This window comes from Trachurus japonicus, chromosome 16 (assembly GCF_045865225.1).
Source record: "Trachurus japonicus isolate A0001 chromosome 16, Traja_1.0".
NCBI lineage: Eukaryota > Metazoa > Chordata > Actinopteri > Carangiformes > Carangidae > Trachurus > Trachurus japonicus.
In genome coordinates, this window is record NC_140922.1 from 5,431,983 (window position 1) to 5,451,157 (window position 19,175).

The window sequence follows — 19,175 nt, forward strand, 5'->3', positions numbered from 1 at the left end:
CCATACAGTTTATTAAAATAACAAAGGTTGTAAAAAGATTTACTCACGTAGCACTTGTTAAATAAGTCAGTTTATCTTATTTACATTATATTTAGATTATTTGTGTGTGTGTGTGTGTGTGTGTGTGTGTGTGTGTGTGTGTGTGTGTGTGTGTGTGTGTGTGTGTGTGTGTGTGTGTGTGTGTGTGTGTGTGGTCTCAAAAGACTCGGTGACGGAATGCGAATAGCGTCGGTTGTAGCCATGGCAACAAAGACTCAGCAGCAACTGCTCACCTGTATTTGATAAAAAACGAAGTAGCTACATTTCCACATTATTGTTCCCTTTTTACTTAATATAAGAGCGTGTGCTGTTTTACGAATTAAAACTGCGTGGACTGTATCACTGACCAGGGCTATTTAAAGAAGAAACTCATATATTTCACGATGCTAGAGAACGGGTAAGAGACTTCACTTGTGTAAACTAGGTCATCTGCTTTTTTTTTTTTTTTTTAGGTAAACATAATATGATACAGATCACTGGCTGTATTTTTTAGAAAGATTTTTAAATGACTGGCTACTGCTAGACAAGCTAAAATGTCAAATAAGCGAATACATTTATTATGCATTATAATAAATAAACATAGTTCAAATGTGTTATTTATATTTCTTCTTATTCATTATTTTGTCAAAATCATAATCTTAATCATACTCTACTACAAATAGCCTACTGCTTTCTTTTTTACTGCTATCTACAATTTATTACCTGTCCTAGGACACTCTCTTCTTTGCTATTGTCTGCTGCTGCAACCCTTTAAATTTAAAGGGTCATCTTATTTGTCTTATCTTATAAGGTTAGATTAAAACTTTATTTATCCTTAGGAGAAATCCATAAACAACCCAGCCCTATGCATAGTCATTATAATTAGCTTCATATTTTCTAGCTGCAATGCCTACAACAATAACAATACACCATTCTGCATAGGTAGGGTGACATCAGGTAAATTGGGCCATCAGGTAAAATGAGCCAGTTAAGGTTGAGTGATTTGAGTGGTCTCTGGTTGCTGTTGTGGGTGGGAAATGCAAAATTCTTGCTAAGCTTACTTATTTTTAATTTAAATGCTAGTACTTTCAGTGATGGTGCATTTAAGCATTGGTGCTGATGAACTTACTGAGTGCTACTTTTACTTCAAGTAAACGATCTGAGTGTCTCTTCTCCTACTGCTCAAGTTGAACTACAGGTTTGGAAAAGGGGACTGCTGAAAATGTCCAACCCAGTTAAAAAAGTGAGACAAGGAGAAAGATTACCTCTGAAGTCCACAGGAATCCAGAGCAAGTAAGCAAGCTGGGCTATCTGCTTCGTAAGCTGTATAGTCTGTTACACAATTTTAAATGTATTTTCCTAAAATGACAAAAAAAAATCACCTGATAAGCCTGTGTTCTAGGGCATCTCATGATCTCAGGAGGCTTCAGTCCCTGCTTGCCAAAACCAGCCCCAGACAAGAGGTGAACAACAACAGGGTGACGCCATTCTGAGGCAGCGTGTCTAGACATTATGATAACGATACACACCAGCTCATATTTCTTCAGGTTTGTGTATATATTGTAGCATGAGAATCCTTGTGATGCAGGTGGCTGTGCTGAGTCACAGTAAGGCACGCAGCAGTGGAGCCGGCAGATCACAAGGCCTGCATCATCAAAAAGATGCCCACAGACACAGGAGTGAGAGCGACCTCAGCGGGGAAGCATCTGAACTGGAAAAATTCAGGTTTACCTTTCAAGTTTATGTCCAATCTTCATAGTATGTTCTGAAAAAAGACGGACACACATGAATGTTGTGTCGCTTGCTTCTGCTTTAAGTCCCAAAAACATTGGGATAGATGGGACTGACTATTTTGCAACCTGTGTTATGTTATGCATGTAATATAAGATAAATGTTTAACTTGATGGGCTAAGATGTCACATTCAGTAACTTTGGGGGAAAGGTCATGAGCTGTATTTATAGTGGTGTGGTGGTTGTCATTCATTCTTATGCATCATTACCTTTTTTCAGCAAAACATACCGAGACCAAAGATGCTTCAGTGGCCACCCGCTGCATAAACTCTTCTCTGACATCCTTGTGTCTCTGGTCAAGAACCGACTGTGCAGGTAAAATGTCCTGGAGGTAGAATTTCTGCCCTTGTATAACACAAGCCATAAACAATAGCCTCTCTTTTTGTAGTGACTGGATTGACCATGCAACACCTGAACCAGCCCTTAGGGTTTTAATCTGCCTACGGTTGTTGATCAGAGATCCTCACCATCAGGTACAACGTGATGAATCTTTTCAGTTCTCCCTCTGGATGCTATTTTAGCACTGATTATGACATATTGTATAAATACTTCTTCATTTAGTGCATTGGTTCAGCAAACAGTAACTGCCTCTTTTAACTGTTTCCCCTCTTAGAGAATTTTCCATCAGCTCCAGGGCGTCAGTTCACTTGCCAAGGTAAAAACTCTTATTATCCCACACCTAAACAGGCGGCATTTTGTCACATCTGATATCAGCCTCTTCATCCCTGCTCTGTTTGTCTTCAAGTATATGGAGTCCGTCACCACCATGTACATGTCTTGTGGCGAACAGGCCTTCTCTGTGCAGAAGCTGGTCACAATGACCTGTGAGTATAGCCCGAGGGGAAATATCACAGAGCAACTCAGATGAATTGTGCGTCTTGTCCTTATCATGGCTGGCTTTGTTGTTGATTGCTCTGCAGACATGTTTCAGAAGCTGTCTGCTGCTGAGAGTCAAAGGGCCTGGGTCACTGCGAGTGGTGCTCACAAGGTAAGATAAGTGCTGATAAGCTCGTCTTTGAGTTTGTGCCATCACATGAAATCACTCGGGCACTCATAACATTCTGGATATATAATATTTAATGTTTTTGGACTAAATCAGGGTCTTATATATAATTTGGATTTTCCAATTATTTCAAATTAAAAGTAAATTTTATATTCTACTTACTAGACATAGTTTATTCCTATTTAATGTATTTTAAGATAAGATAGCTTTAACTTTGTTGTCATGTATAATGAATAGACAACATTTTTTAGTCTGGGGCACTCCCATTCATAAGCAGCACATAGCAGTAAGTCAAGATAATATGGAATAAATAGATAGATAAAATAGAATAAAATAGGTTTATTTAGCACTTGAGACAGGCTTTCTGCTCATGCAGCACATAACCTAAAATCTCCTGCATGTCATTTGAATCTACAGTGGATTATTGTTATGTCCGGTTTAGGAGTCGACCTCTGGATTTTCCTCTGGTGTCATCTTTAGGAATAAAATAACTCAAGTAATACCAAAATTTATCGAGAAGATTGTGTTTCAATATATTGAGAACATTCATGCTCCACAGAGGATTAATCATTTTGATTGATTGATGGTTACATTGATGGTTGATTGATTGATTTGATCATTCTGACTGACAGATCATGACATAATTTTTCTTAATCACTGAATTGAATCCCTAAAAGATTTACAGCCTCTTAAAACCCTTTTCAGGTCAATTGTAGCTCAATTTGCAAAATTGTCAGTACAATGCTGCTTCCACAGATTTTGGCAATAATATTTACTGAGCTGAGGGTTCACTGAGTTTCTCAATACTCACACATTCTTTTATATTTCCTCCTCATATAATTGAGGCTCTAATAAAGTCTACCATTTCTAGACCCTGGTGAAGCTCCTCTCCACTACAGACAGCAGTGTGCTGGTGGGAGCCCTGCTGGCACTCAGCTCTTTGGCAGAAAGGTAACTAGTATAGTTCATTTAATGCGCTAAATACATTTATGATTTAATCTGTTGCAAGCCCTTCTTGTCTAAAGCCCAGAATGCAAGGAGGAGATCGGGGAGCTGCCAATAGTGGAGAACCTTCTCATCATACTGCAGGAATATGACCTGCTGTCTAAAAGGTCAGAGGCCACGTATCTGTTGATGTGTTGTCAGGCTGTCAGATAAAAGTGTTATGCCAAGGTTGTTGTGGTTATTTGTGGGAACCCTCCTTTATCCTTTAGAGTCGGTAGAGCAGAGCCATAAAACATTGGGGGGAAAAAAAAATCAAGGCTAGACTCATAAAATGTAATGAAAACATTTATTTAAGGCTGTAACAAAAAACGAGTAAAAATTAGTTTTATAGGACAATTGAAGACATGGCAGTGATTCAGGTGGTGGAGATGAGGCCAAAATGTTAAAAGCTGATAACATTGATGCCGAAAAACATATTAAGTTGTGATAACCACTCAAAATGTCAATTAATATTCATATGACGTACATGATATAAAGGGTTGAACCTTTTATTCCCTTCAGGATCAGTGCAGAGCTGCTGAGGCTCCTGTCCCCGGTGCGGCAGGTGAGGGAACAGGTGAGGGAGCTGGAGGGGCTGCCGGTGCTGCTGAGCCAGCTGCACGGTCAGCACCTGAAGCTGCTGTGGAGCCTGGTCTGGGTCCTGGTCCAGCTCTGCGAGGATCCCGACACCAGGGCAGAGATCCGGAGCTGGGGTGGGGTGCAGCAGCTGCTTTGGCTGCTCAACAGGTCCTCGAAGCTCCTCAGTGTTTTGGAGTTTTATGTTACATCCTCTCTTTCCAGTTGTTAAAGCAGCCTCTCTTTTACTGACTAAGAAAGGTGCTTCTACTAAAAACCTTTAAGTTTAACACTGTTGAAGTGATCTTTGGACAAGGCAGTGATTTGGTATTACAATTCACAAAAAACACATGAACAAATAATGATCAGTGATGGGAATAACAGCGTTATAAAATAACAGCTCAGCTTTACTAACAGCGCTACTTCTTTCAGTAACGAGTAATCCAAAGAGTTACTGTTTCCCCGTTACCGTTGCTGACAATAAAATGTGCCGTTACTTGGCTCAAGACATCCCATCACAAAGTAATACACCCATTAAAGTGTACGTTATATACACTTTTTTTTCAGTCCATTACTAGTCGGAAAAAAGCTGTTTATAAACAGGAGGTTAGGGTTATGGTTGGGGGGTTGGGGGGCAGTCCAAGTAATTTGACATATATGAGCATTTTATTTAAAAAAAAAAAAGAAACAAAATAGTTACTTTTCCTGGTAATTAGTTACTTAGATAATGTAGTAATTCAGTTACTAACTATAACTAATTACTTTTTAAAAGTAACGTGCCCAACACTGGTAATGATCATGTCAGACCAACAGAGTTTGAGAAATTGTGGTCAGAACACTGCAAAACACTTGGTCCTACATTTCCCATGATGCAATTTGATATGTGTTTTTCTTTAGATCCAGGCTTGGGAAACAAAAAAATGTATAGCAGAAGGCGTGCATCAAACTTGGGTGTGGAGTTTGAAAGATATAGGTGTTTACCAAGCAGGGAGGGTCCAAGGAAAATATGCTGCTGGTTACATGATGGGAAAGTCTTTGTAGAGCTTGACCCACATATCTCTACAGCAGTTTGTACAGTTATCTTTGAAGGCTCTCTAATCTAATCGATTGATCTTTCAAATCTACCTGTTTTTCATCATCTGAACATCTCATTGTGTATTCTGCATTTATTGAGCAGACACCATCAACATACTTTCTGGATTTATCACAGTGACATACAAATGAACTCTTACAGTGACAGGCAGTATGTCTCCGATCGCTCCTCAATCGAGACGTTGTCCAGCGCCAACGCTGCCGGCCGCATCCAGAGAGAGCACGTTCAAGAGGAGCTCAGCCCGCAGGAGGAGGTAGACAACACCAAGGCCCTGCAGTCAGGTCAGAGAAGATACAACTCATTGCACAAAACATCCTTTTAGAGTTAGGACTCAACCAGTAAAGGCTACTGCACAGTAAAAGAAAACCCTTCCCTTGGGGCAGTCTTATCAGCAACTGAGAATGTAAACATCTTTTTCCTGCAGCGAAAATCCAGACCACTGAAACCAGACTTGTGTCTATGATTTAGGAGGAAGTACTTGTAAATCCTCGGTTTCTGGAAATCTAGAGACACCACTGTAAAAATAATACTCCCTTTGATATAAACCTGTCTATCATTTTGTAATTCAGCACAGCTCAATCTCTTTGTGCCTTAAGAAGCTCTACTATATTTTACACTTCAAAGTCAACAGTGTTTGTTCTGTAACTCTGGTTTTGGAGAGAGAGTGCTGCTCAGACTGCCTGAGTCTTGAAAGTTACAGGAATGAGTTCTCAAATTAAGTCAGATCCTGTCTAATCCCCTTCTCTAGCATGTTGTACAGTTTTGACAGAGCTCAGTCTGGACGACACATCTGCTCACCACATTGTGCAGGTAAGAGAAAGTCTATAATATATGCACAGTCCACATTAGTGTAAAATAACACAAATATATAATGTAACATGATACATTTTTACATCTTTTTCTAAGGAAAATGGGATCTACATCATAGCAAAATTGATTTTACCTCAATATTCCGGATCAAATATCACACCATTACAGGTACGGTGCATACATGCGCATGCAATTACATAATGGTGTTAATGAAAGTATTTTTAATCTCCAGAATGTAAACTGTCTGCAAATCTGTTGGCTTGTTGGCAGTGCTATGCATTTCGGACGCTGCGATTTCTCTTTAGTGTGGAAAGACACAGGCATCTGTTCAAAAGGTGATGCTCCATGATTATAAGGCTCAAACACATATTTCTTCTAGAAAGAAAAGAAAAGAGAATATGACCTGAAATTCAAGTTAGGCATAAATCATTCAAATCTAGCTTCTGTTGGATATCTGCCCTCTCATCGAATGTTCTCCACTGTTGTTACATAATCCTTTATCCTTTTCAGACTCTTTCCCACAGACCTCTTTGAGCTGTTTATTGATGTTGGCCACTATGTGCGGGACCTCACGGCCTATGAGGGACTGCAAACCAAAGTTTCACTCTACACTGTAAGAAAACAGCTTCTATATGGATTCATCTGTTTATTCAGCTGGTTTTTGGCTCTAAAATAAAATATATATTATGGCCTTATATTATCATAAATACAACTTTTGTACGCTAACGTGGAAGTTTCTGTAGCTCAAAGAATGACGGCGTGTTGTGGGTTTTTCTAATGCAGGAGGACGAATTGGACAATCTGAGAGAGAGCATAGAGGCTGTGGACCAGAACAGACCTCCCCTCAGAGTCATCAACGGTTACTCTGTACTGGACCATCTGGGCACCGGGGCATTTGGGAGTGTCTTCAAGGTACAATGACCATCCTCCAATCATGACCATCAAAAAAATGAGCCACACACTGAAATATAACTTGTTAAATTTTAGAAACATCAGGAACTCATTAACAGTTGAAGCCACGAAAACTTATTTCAATGCCATGATTTTGTCACATGTAATTACTGTATGTCCTGTTGGTCTCAGACAAGTCCATCTGTCCTGAAACCCACCAGGTCACTACACAAACAAGCTCTGAAAATATTAGACAGAAAGTCACGACAGTATCATCATTGTGAAATACTAAACAAATATAAAATGCTTAGCTTTGATAATCTAATGATGTATTCTGATATTCGTTTAGTGTACAAAATAATTCATAATGTTGCCCCTCCCCCATTGAAAAACTCAACTCTGTTCTGAGCATTCCACCAGAGCTTTAAGATGGGTTAGGGTTAGGGTTAGTGGAGATTGTAATATTCCTAAGCGTAGCTCTGCCTTTGCTCAATCTGTCTTTTCTTTTAAATCTGTCAAATCATGGAACAATCTTCCAACTAATCTGAAACTTTGTACAGACTTCAATGTTTTTTCCCGGGAAGTCTAAAAAGAACGCTATGTAAATTGATAATTCTTACCTTTCTATTGTTTTTACTTACCTGCCCAGGGACGATGGATGGAAAGTAGCTAGTAAGATAAATCTGGTACAAGGCATCTCTTCTCATTTCGAGACTAATGTTATTTTGTACATTGTCCCTGATACAAATAAACTTATTAAACTAAACTCCAGACAGATAAGAACTAAAGGCAGCAAGGTCATTTTAGCGTCTATGTGTACTTCAGGTGCTGATTTCACTGAATTTACTCAACCACAGGTCCGAAAGCAGAGTGGACAGAACCTTCTGGCTCTGAAGGAGGTGAACCTGCACAACCCAGTCTTTGGCAAAGACAAGAGGTCCAGAGACAGTAACGTGGAGAAGATCATCTCTGAGCTGACCATCATCAAAGAGCAGCCACATATTTCATCAGTTCAATTTAATTACATGTGATCAACTGGCATTACTTACATGTTGCCTGGTTCTTCCTCACCAGATGATACACCCGAACATTGTCAAATATTACAAGACATTTTTGGAAGGTGAGGATAAGCACTTTTTACGCGGCTGTGAGAAGGAATACATCAAAATGATAGGGTAATACTACCTCATATTGTCCATTTTAGGTGACAAGCTGTACATTGTGATGGAGCTGATCGAGGGAGTTCCACTGGCTGAGCATTTTAACTCTCTGAAGGAGAAGCAGCAGCAGATCACAGAGGACAGGATTTGGAATATATTCATACAGGTGACGACTGCAGAAATAAATCTTAGTTTGATACAAATGTAGATTTCCCATCATGTGTTTTGACCAAGATTAATATACAGCTGTCACATGACAAAAAGACAAAGTTTAGCTATGTAACCATAAACCTGTTCATACAGATTTTATGGCCAGGCGTTAAAGGGATAGTTCAACATTTTGGCAAATTGGCCCGTGAGTGTTTTGGAGTTGTTGGATTGTGTATTTGATGAGTTTGATGAGGGAAACCAAGAAATTCCATTAGCCTTCATAGCGTAGCTCTGAGCAGCTCGTGGCTCTGCTCTGCCGATCTAAAAATCGCTTGCACCATCAATTAAAGGTAACAAACCTACTCCTAAGACTATAGAGATTATGGCAATGGACCAGTTTGCCAAAATGTTGAACTATCTCTTTGAACATGCATTAGTCACTGTCCCTGGAGGGACTGATGGGAAGCTCAACAGACTTTTGACCAACATCTGACTGACACTTCAATGAAACTAATTCCCAGACAGGAGCAAATTTAAATTATAAAATAAACACACACACATATTCTTACATATTATATACTGTATATATATGGACAAATGGACATAAACATGAGCCGTGAATACCATTAAAGCAGAAGTAAGCGGAATGTTTGTGTTAATATAAGTCTTAAATAGTTCTATCTTCCGACAGCAAGATCAGACCCAAACACGGGTCTGTCAGTCACTCTGCTCTGCTCTGAGCCGAGGAGAAAACTTTCCTTGTATCCTACAACCTTTATCCAATGAGGAGAGAGAACGGCATAAAGGGGCGGTCCTCTCTGTGTGTGCAGCCAAGGGATGCACGTGAATGTGGTGACGTAGGGACGAGGGCGGGGACTGCTAACTCCATCAGCTGACAGGAAGTTAGCCAAAACCACCGGATCGCTTACTTCTGCTCTGACACCAGCCTGATTGAATCCAAAATCTAGTCTAATATTTAATTTGGAGCATGATGGTGTTCATGAAGGGGTACTAGAGCTCATCTGACAGGCCAGTACGGACACATACGATTAAAACATTGTGAGCCACAGTAGTAGAAATAAAGCAAACTCACATTTTCCAGAGTGTGTGTTTTTTTTTTGTTTTTTTTTCAAATTCTCCAACAGTTGAGGAATTTCAGCCTGGGATAGTCCTGTGCTCACTGCCAGTAGCTTTGGATGAAAGCCTAAAAGTGTGAATGTAAATAATTTCCATTGGCTAAGAAGGCTGAATGGAAACATCTCCCTAAGTTTTAGTAATTTATTAGCTCACTAATTGATATAACCTCTCCACGCTCCCCTCAGATGTGCCTGGCCCTGAGGTACCTGCACAAGGAGAAGAGAATAGTCCACCGTGACCTCACACCTAACAACATCATGCTGGGGGAGAAGGACAAAGTCACCATTAGTGAGTGTGTATTTACTGAGTCCATTGGTGTCACTTCCTGTCCTGTCTAATCCCACCTCAACCCGTGTCTCTCCTCCACTTGAAGCTGACTTCGGCCTGGCTAAGCAGAAGCAGGAGAACAGCAAGCTGACGTCAGTGGTGGGCACCATCCTTTACTCCTGGTGAGGAAATCCACACCTGTTGCTTTTCAGTTACAACAAAGCTGTCTAATGTTATCAAAGTCTAAAATAATATATTCTGCAGCTCAAAGTGGTTATGTTCCTATAGCCGTGTATTCATCACACAGTCAAATTATGGGGATTCCTCACATTTGGGAATAAAAACACCTTTATTATTATTTTTTGTTTGTTTTAAGACTTTTATATAAGTGCAGAGACTGGATGGTGTTGTGCACCTTGAGATTGAAGATGGTAACACTTTATTTGACGCCTATCTCAATAACGCATTATAACCATACTTATAATGAGTTATAATGCAGTTATAACTATAGTTATAAAGACTCATAAATGATCATAATGCTTTATAATAATAATCATAACACACTATAAAGCATTTTATCATGACCTATAAGGTCAGGTATTATAATACGTTATAATTGTTAGTAACTCGCTGACAATTCCCACATCGATAATGCATTATAAATATAGTTATAATGTGTTATAATTGGCTTATAAATGTGTATAACTATCATTATAAACACTCAGAAATTATCACAAGGCTTTATAACAATAAGCATAACACATTATAGAGCATTATAACTCTATTATAATACTTGACCTTATAAGCCATTATAAAATGCTCTATAATGTGTTATGCTTATTGTTATAAACCCTTGTGATAATTTATGAGCGTTTATAATGATAGTTATACACATTTATAAGCCAATTATAACACATTATAACCATATTTATAATGCATTATCGATGTGGGCATTGTCAGCGAGTTACTAACAATTATAACGTATTATAATACCTGACCTTATAGGTCATGACAAAATGCTTTATAGTGTGTTATGATTATTGTTATAAAGCATTATGATCATTTATGAGTCTTTATAACTATAGTTATACAGTGCTGTAACTGCATTATAACTAATTATAAGTATGGTTATAATGCGTTATAGAGATAGGCTTCAAATAAAGTGTTAACAAGATATTTTTTTGTCTGGTTTGCATGTTTTTCGAAGGACTATTTAGACTGGGGTTTAGGGTTAAAAGAGTTACAGAGATATAACCAGAGATATCATCTTTTTTACTCCACACATTCCTCCTCCCTGTCAAAACCTGCAGCTTCACCACCAACCACCTGTGGCAAACACTTTGATATGTTTTTGTTTTTTTTCCCCCACATGTATGGAGCGGTGATTTAAGGTTAGAGTCAGGAGCTCATAAGTAAATCTTTATACATGTTTATGCGTTGTGCTTCAGTCCAGAGGTGGTGAAGAACGAGCCGTACGGAGAGAAAGCTGATATCTGGGCTTTAGGCTGTATCCTCTACCAGATGGCCACTTTACAGCCTCCGTTCTACAGCACCAATATGCTGTCACTGGCCAGCAAGGCAACACAGAGACACACACACACACACACACACACACACACACACACACAAACCTCATATTTCACTCCCAGCATCAAACCTTTTTCTCTCCATCTGTCCATGAGTAATTGATTCTTTTCTTTCTCTTCTGTGCTAGCAGATTGTGGAGGCTGTTTATGAGCCAATTGAAGAAGGTGCTTTTTCAGACAGAGTGACAGACATGATAAGATGGTAAGACTTTCATTTTGACATGACCAATACTTGGTGCATGTAAGTTCACTAGTTCTTTAACAACACACAAATGTTGCCCCAATATTTCACTGGCAGTTGTTGACGATCAATGATTGGCTCATTAATCATTATTCATTATTGGTTCAAACTCAGCGTGTGATACCACTCTATGATTGTCTTAGATTTGATCTATTTTCTGATATTATTTCTGTTTTCGTTGCTTTCCATTCATATTAAAATTCACACAACGCTCTGTTGGACCAGGTGTCTGAGTCCAGACGCAGACCAGCGGCCGGACATTGTGGCCGTCAGCTCCAGGATCTGTGACCTCATGATGAGGCTGATGGACGGCCTCTACACCTCCCAGAATGCACTGGAAAGAAGAGCAGAAAGGGACAGGAAACGAGCGCAGAGATACTTCCTGGAGCAACACAAAAGCAGGACGACCTGCTGCCTCTCTATGCAGGTAATGTACTGTAAATCTGACAGCATTTCCCAGAGGACTCTTTTGATTGGTACAAAAACTGTCTGTTTGAATGAATGATATGATGTAATGATTTCAGGAAAAGCCTTTAATGGAAACTGAACGTGCAACTCCACACTCTCCTGCAGCCTGCACGTCCAACCACAGGGAGCGAGTTACCTGTCAAGGTGACTCTGTTTCATACGGTGTAGGATTCAGCAATGACCAGAGGGATTTAAATTGAAAATGACACCATATTATAAATAACTATGTGTGTGTGGTGTGTTCAGATGCTGCCTCAGATGACGACACGGAACTGCCCAATACCAGAAACAACATGACCGCCTCTGTAGGAAAACACCACGGTCAGTGCAGGATCATTCATCATGTTGGGCAGCATATTTTCATTTTTACAAATGTTCAAATAAGAGGCAAACTGACAACAACACAAACATATCTGCTCTTTTTGAAGCTATTGGTTCCTATTGAAGTTTTTCCACTCTGTTTTTGCTGAAAGGACTGAAACCCAGTGCCTGTGAGACACCTGATCAACTTCTATCAAAGTAAGTGGAAAACATTGCATCATCTATATCTGCACATGGTGTGGTAAAGATGAAATTAGTAGGACATTCTTCTCTTTTAGTATGTATGTAAAAAAAAAAAAAAGCACAATTATCCAGAGACAAACCAACAGGCAACCAATCTGCAGCTGTTTACTGACTCTCTTTACTCCTCTCAGTGGGGATTTGACTGCAGCAAAGATGAGACCAAGACCAGGTAGTTCTTCAAACTTCTGTCTCTAAATCTCAATGTGCACACAAGTAGAACACACAAGTAAAGCTATATAAAAGCTCATTTTGAAAGTCTGAATGTTGTAAATGCCTCTTATGAATTATTTCTGTCCTGTTTGTTTAGCCTTCGTCAGTCAGTGTGTTTGTTTTCCATCTTATCTCAGTGTCAGCAGGGATCTGTGTCTCCCAGAAGAAGCTCAGACAGATTGATGATCCCAGCCAGCGGCTCCTCGTGCAGCTGCACAAAATCATCTACATAACCCAAGTACGGTTGTACATTTGGTTGAGTCTACTCTCGACAGAGTTCAGTTCAACGCTGTAGTTCCATCGCTCATCATGATCTGTTGGTTTTTATCATTGACCCACCTTCACATCAGTGATTGCATGTGACTGTAAATGTGTTGCTATTAAACTGAATTATCTTAATTCCATCTCCAGCTTCCACCGGCTCTGCACCACAACATCAAACGGCGGGTTATTGAAAGATTTAAAAAATCTCTCTTCTTCTGTGGGAGCGACCCGTACAACCTAAAAGTGGAGCTCAGCAAGGTTTGTGCTTTTATCCTGCAATTCACTGGTATGTTTAGTGAAAAATGGAGAAAGCAGGTAGCTAGGCTAGGTTGGGTCATCAGGTAAATCTTCATTTGTATCCAGGCTCCTCTGAATAAATGAGGTCGTATTGTGTGGTCACAGAGTAGGCAACAATAATTCACTTCCTGTAATTTCAGGCACGTCAGCCACGTGGCTCTAGGGATGGCAATGTCGGCCCACTTTGATCCAGACTGAAATATCTCAACAGCAATCATAGATCGTCATGACTGAATTTGGTACAAACATTCACAGTTCTCAGAGGATGAATCCAACTTTTCTTGGGGTTCACATTTGTGCATCAGGGTGAACTCTGTCTTGACAGCTGCTGGATGTTTTGCCATTACATTTGCATAGATGTTCATGTTAACATCAGGATGAACTGTTACACCCATCTGTTAGACTGTCAGCAGTTGTCAACAGGTCAAAATTTCAATTATCCGCACAGTACTTGTAGTGCTAGTATGTTTTTAGCCAATATGCTAAACTCTGATGGTAAACAATGTATAGGCCTACTAAATATTAGCATGTCAGCATTGTGAGTGCATGCTTATGTTAGCATTTAGTTGAATGTTGCACTGTGTCTGGTTACAGTGTCTCAGAGCTGCTGGCACGTCGCTGCACTCTCTTAACCCTGTTAGTCGATTGGCTAAATTTCATCAAGCAATTCATTTTATCCTCAAAGTCAACTTTCATGAACTCTGACAGGAAGAAGCCCAGTTCGCCTCCAGTTTATCTTTTATACAGTGTAATCACATTTCTAAGCAAAGAGAGAATCCCCCTCTTGTGTTCCCTGCAGCTGCTCCAGGCCTCCACAGAACTGATGGAACCGGGCTCAGCCAGTTCAGACTGGTGGCCTCTGATCCAGCACATCACAGGAGACCCCCCTGTCGCCGACACCACAGGTAGAGTTACAGCACTGTTACTGCAGCTTCACGCCGCACATCCGGTTAGTGACACTGACACCCTGCAGGCTGCTTAGCTTTTACAGGAGATCTTCATTCCTGTCAATGATTTACTAGCTCGTCATCAGATCCACTGCTGAGAAGGCGGCATGCTGAGAGTGGTGCCCCCTGCCTGAAATGTTTGCAAATTCATTGTTAGATGATGTGTGTGACTTTTCTTTTTCTCAGGTGATGGGAGTCTGAAAGAGGGGGTGACATATCAGCAGCTGCAGGTCAGTCAGATAGTAAAAAAATTTTTAAATCTGAAAATTTTATTTAGTCTCTTTTTTCTTTTTAAAGGTAAATTAAAGTAGTTTAACATTTTGGGATAGATAGATAGATAGATAGATAGATAGATAGATAGATAGATAGATAGATAGATAGATAGATAGATAGATAGATAGATAGATAGATAGATAGATAGATAGATAGATAGATAGATAGATAGATAGATATAAATATACAAATTGCTTGTATTGTTCTGAATAAAATATTTTTATTTCCTCTTCAAGGTTATTGAATCTGTCCTGTTCAAATGTTCCTTCACAGGGGATCATAGAGGAGCTGCTGGAGGAGAACAGCTACTATGAAGCAACAAATAGCAGGTGAGAATTTCAACACATGGACAATAAAACACATTTTAATTGCAATAATTGTAGGCTCATCTAAGCATTCACAGATTCTTGTGAATTAATGAAGTCAGTTTAGTGGGGTAGGGTTAAAGTGGGATGTGTGGGAAAACACAAAGATTCTTGTGGATTTTCTGAAAAAGAAAAAACAACACATGAAACTCATACACTGAAATGTAACTGCTGTGGTATAGTTCGCAGTCTTTTATGTGTTTTGTGTTGATGTTAGGGGCACAGTGAGAAGATATGACGGAGACAAGAGGTGACCGTCATCCATATTCATCTGACTTAAATCACAGAAGCAGCTGAAGTATCATTCATCATCACTTTTTATATGTTATATTCATACTTGTTTGACATATGAGCCTGTGCTCATGTGTGTAGTGATGTGTTGACAGCTTGGCAGGTTGTTGTTGAGACAAAGCTGGTGTAACATGTTTCCACATGTTTCCGTCACCACACTCACTCCTCCTCACTGGTTCTCAGGAACTGACTATTTGTACAAATGTCACATGACTGTGCTCATCACCAAAGATTATTTATTACCCTTACACTGAAGATAATTTATATTTTATAAATGCTGTTATTGTTACATGTCTGATCTCAAAACCTGTGAGTGTGTGACACATTACAACTGGCCTGCAAACTCCATTACCACTATCTAAAGTGTTTTTTGTGTTTGGTTGGTTTTTATCAGCGAGCTTTGGCCACTCTGCTTGTGTAAAACTTTGTGTTTTGTTTTTTCAGGTTTGTCTGAGTTTAGGAGACTCAGCAGTTTGACTGTTATAAGAGTGTGTTATTCAGGTGGCTGTGAGCCAGTTTCCTCACTCACTTTGCTTTAAAGAGCTGATAAGAAACCAGGACTCCACCTCAATTCACCATCAATCCTCCTCACTCATGAAAATCAGGTCAAAATGTTTCCCCACTCGTACTGCATGAACACTACTCTCTGAAACACTGCTGAAAATATTAATGAAATATATTTGTTGTATGTAACTCTCTGTACATTTTTGAAGCAGCTGATGAAAAAGCTGTTCTGTGCACTTTGATCCGAAAGGAAACTGTCAGTATAATCTGTATAAAGAAAAGCAAACTCTCTCAAAGCGATGTTTTCAATAAACACTTTTAAAAACAGCAAACTTGCAACCACTTGTCACACTGATCTAAACAGTGAGCAATCCCCTGGGAGAGTGAGCGAGCTGGGATCTGATATGAAGCTGATGTAGTGAAGATAATATAGAATAGAATAGAATAGAAAATACTTTATCAGTCTGTCAGGATTTACAAGGGAGGTGGACCCAGATGCAGACACCAACACAGTATGGTGGAACACAAATAATTTATTAAACTTATGGGAAATAGAATACACAGGAAACACTGAGCAGGAATACAGAGCACCACGTGGGAGGAACGCTGACTAACCAAAAAAGGGCAATGGGAAAACACTGAGGTAATATACACGAGGGAGAAATGAGACACAGGTGGAGCAGTCAGACACAGGTGAGACACATGAGGTAATCACAGGAAGACAGGACAGGGATTTCAGAATAAAACAACAGAGACAAACTCTGACATAATATCCTGTGGGAAACTGTTATGTTACTATGCCTCATTTCTGAAATCAAAAACTAACAATAATAATGTAACCCCTATGTTCAAAATATACAAAGATTGTACCCCATCAATAATAATCAACTATCAAATAATACCGGTTATCCTCACTAGGGTCTCGGGGGAGCTGCAGGCTATCTCAGCTGACTTAGGGTGAGATGTGGGGTACACCCTGGACAGGTCATCCATCAATCACAGGGCCATACAGACAGACAACCATTCACACTCCCAAAACCGGAGTACTTGGAGAGAACACACACACAGATGTCACAGCATCACTGTCAAAACAAAGCCATTCTAAATAAAAACATTATAAGATTGGACTTAAAAAGCTGCAGGTCATTGATGGCTCGCGGCACACATTTGTTGTGGCATCGTTTCGATAAGCTTCTGCAATGTCACAATATTTATTTCCGTCCAGAGTTGCATTTATTTTTCAAAGCTTCACATTGGGGTTCAGGTCTGGACTCTGTGGTCACTGGACCACATTTCTTCCTTGAAGATGATGGTTCCGGTTTGTAATAATGTGTTGGACAGTAATAGTCTCAGCAATCTCCTTAGATGTTTCATTAGCTTGATGCCAATAATTTAACCCTTCTGAAACAGATTAACGTCTTCTTCGCTGTGTCTTCCAACATGGTTGTTTATAAATGTAATTTCACTGTACTTCTGACAGTCAAGGCTGATTCTAAATGAGACTGCATCAGTTAGGGTTAAATAAGTTGTTGCCAGCTGAAACATAATCATCCATGCAGTAATTATCCAATGGGAGGCTCTGACCTATTAGCTTATTAAATCCAACTGGTGACTGACGGGCAGTATATTTCTGGTGCTCTGTGGTGCAATGTGAAGGAATTAGTCTGTGATCTCTATTTTCATTGTTTTGAATGACAAAAGTCAGTCAAGCTGCTCTTCCTGAACGTGCAGGAGAAGCAGGATGTGGTGGAGGAAGGATTCACATTTAGTTTAATAGGCGCTAATGCAACAGTGGAAAAATACTCCACTACAAGTATTATAAGCAAAATACCCAGAGTTACGCAATATTTCAAGACTGTAACTGGTTTGTATGGAGCTACATGTATACAGTTAAACTGTTTAGTCGAATGGTTTCCAATGTCTGGGTCAAACCTCCTCCCAGAGGTCACATGATGCATTTGAGGGTGGGGGCAAATCTCTTGTTGCATTTTGGGACTTTTCTTTCAAATTACTGTATCTTTATGTGTATAAAATGCTTGGCTAACCTGTTTGGAGTTTAAATAGATTGAAGTCTGATTTAAACATTAATTTGATGTGGATGATACGATGTGAACAGTTCAGAGGGAGGATGATTATTTTGTGGATATACTGGCATCAAAAACAGCCATTAGCTACTGCTTATATTTGTAAAGAGTCACAAGCCAAAATGTTTGACACACATTGTATCTGCACGTAGAGTTTATTTCATAATAACCAGAAGCTTGAGGGGGAGTGTCGGTCCGAGTGACTCAGAAAATTCAAGCTTAGAGGAGACACCTCTTTACTGCGTGGAAACAGAAACACACACCATCCAGATGTGTTAACACATGTGTGCTGTCATCACCGCTGGGAGCTGACACTGCACATCTACACTCATCATGTGTGCTGAGAGAAACAACCGAACACACTAGGGAAAAGTCTTAAATGGAGCTACAGTATTGCCTCGTTAATTCGGGTCAGTGGAGCAGTTTGTATGTGAACTGAACTGTGCTGCAGTGCAGTACCTCAGACCATCCACAGGGGGCGCTATGAGCCTTTCTTTTGAGACTTTAAGTGAGCTGACCTAAAATAACCTCAGGGCTTCACGACACGAAACAGGAAACAGTGTCACCTCAGAAACAACTGAAACACTAGTAGAAAGATAAAACAGCAAAAAAGAAAGAAAGAAAATGATACACAAGACTTTTTTAATAGAGCAACAACAACAACAACAACAACGACAATAACAACAAAACAAAGTAAAACAGGCATGTGATGAAAAGTGATCTGTTAATGAATATCACAAATGAATGCACCATGAAAAAAGACAGATCTTTAGATATGTACATACTGGAATATGGAAGATAACATTTACTGTTCCAGGCTGTTAAATTTACAAAATATGTAAAACTCACAGATGTGGAAAATGTCAGCAAGTCGAGAGAGGGAGAAAGTAGCAGACACAGACCAGCCATTAGATTTCACTGTCTGGTTTGTTCTCATCAGCAGAATTACTGTCCTTCTCTCTCATGGCAGGTAAACGTTTGAGGCACAAATGTATTTTGATTTTTTTTTTTATAAAGATAGATAGATATATATACCCACCTGCTTCCCTAACACTCAGACTACATTTCCCATAATCCTTTTTCTCCTGTTGCCTACAGCTTTTTAAAAAAAAAAACATATTGTCACCTTTAAATGTCTATTGTATGCATTATTATGATTATTATTATTTCTACAATACATTGTATTTAATAGGCAAATTTC

General features: G+C 39.5%; 1 protein-coding gene across 1 annotated transcript; it reads left to right on the forward strand.

Moving 5' to 3' along the window:
• Positions 1-1,229: 1,229 nt before the first annotated feature.
• On the forward strand, positions 1,230-15,063 carry nek10 (NIMA-related kinase 10). The gene is made up of 34 exons (XM_085803538.1): positions 1,230-1,311; positions 1,421-1,481; positions 1,607-1,743; positions 2,029-2,124; positions 2,198-2,282; positions 2,423-2,464; positions 2,555-2,633; positions 2,730-2,797; positions 3,684-3,763; positions 3,838-3,924; positions 4,319-4,543; positions 5,607-5,746; positions 6,214-6,275; positions 6,372-6,443; positions 6,546-6,610; positions 6,786-6,888; positions 7,059-7,187; positions 8,024-8,158; positions 8,238-8,286; positions 8,371-8,492; positions 9,799-9,901; positions 9,987-10,062; positions 11,329-11,458; positions 11,598-11,668; positions 11,933-12,134; positions 12,232-12,319; positions 12,422-12,496; positions 12,649-12,694; positions 12,871-12,908; positions 13,087-13,187; positions 13,361-13,471; positions 14,310-14,415; positions 14,644-14,687; positions 15,004-15,063. The coding sequence occupies exons 1-34, from the start codon at positions 1,241-1,243 to the stop codon at positions 15,061-15,063; spliced, it is 3,159 nt and encodes a 1,052-aa protein (XP_085659664.1). The 5' UTR covers positions 1,230-1,240.
• Positions 15,064-19,175: the final 4,112 nt, after the last annotated feature.

Excerpts from the sequence above, each read along its gene's own strand:
- nek10 (XM_085803538.1), top strand. The coding sequence starts at position 1,241 with ATGTCCAACCCAGTTAAAAAAGTGAGACAAGGAGAAAGATTACCTCTG. Across the intron at positions 11,459-11,597 it reads TGCTGTCACTGGCCAGCAAG|ATTGTGGAGGCTGTTTATGA; the intron begins GCAACACAGAGA and ends CTGTGCTAGCAG. Across the intron at positions 11,669-11,932 it reads GTGACAGACATGATAAGATG|GTGTCTGAGTCCAGACGCAG; the intron begins GTAAGACTTTCA and ends CTGTTGGACCAG.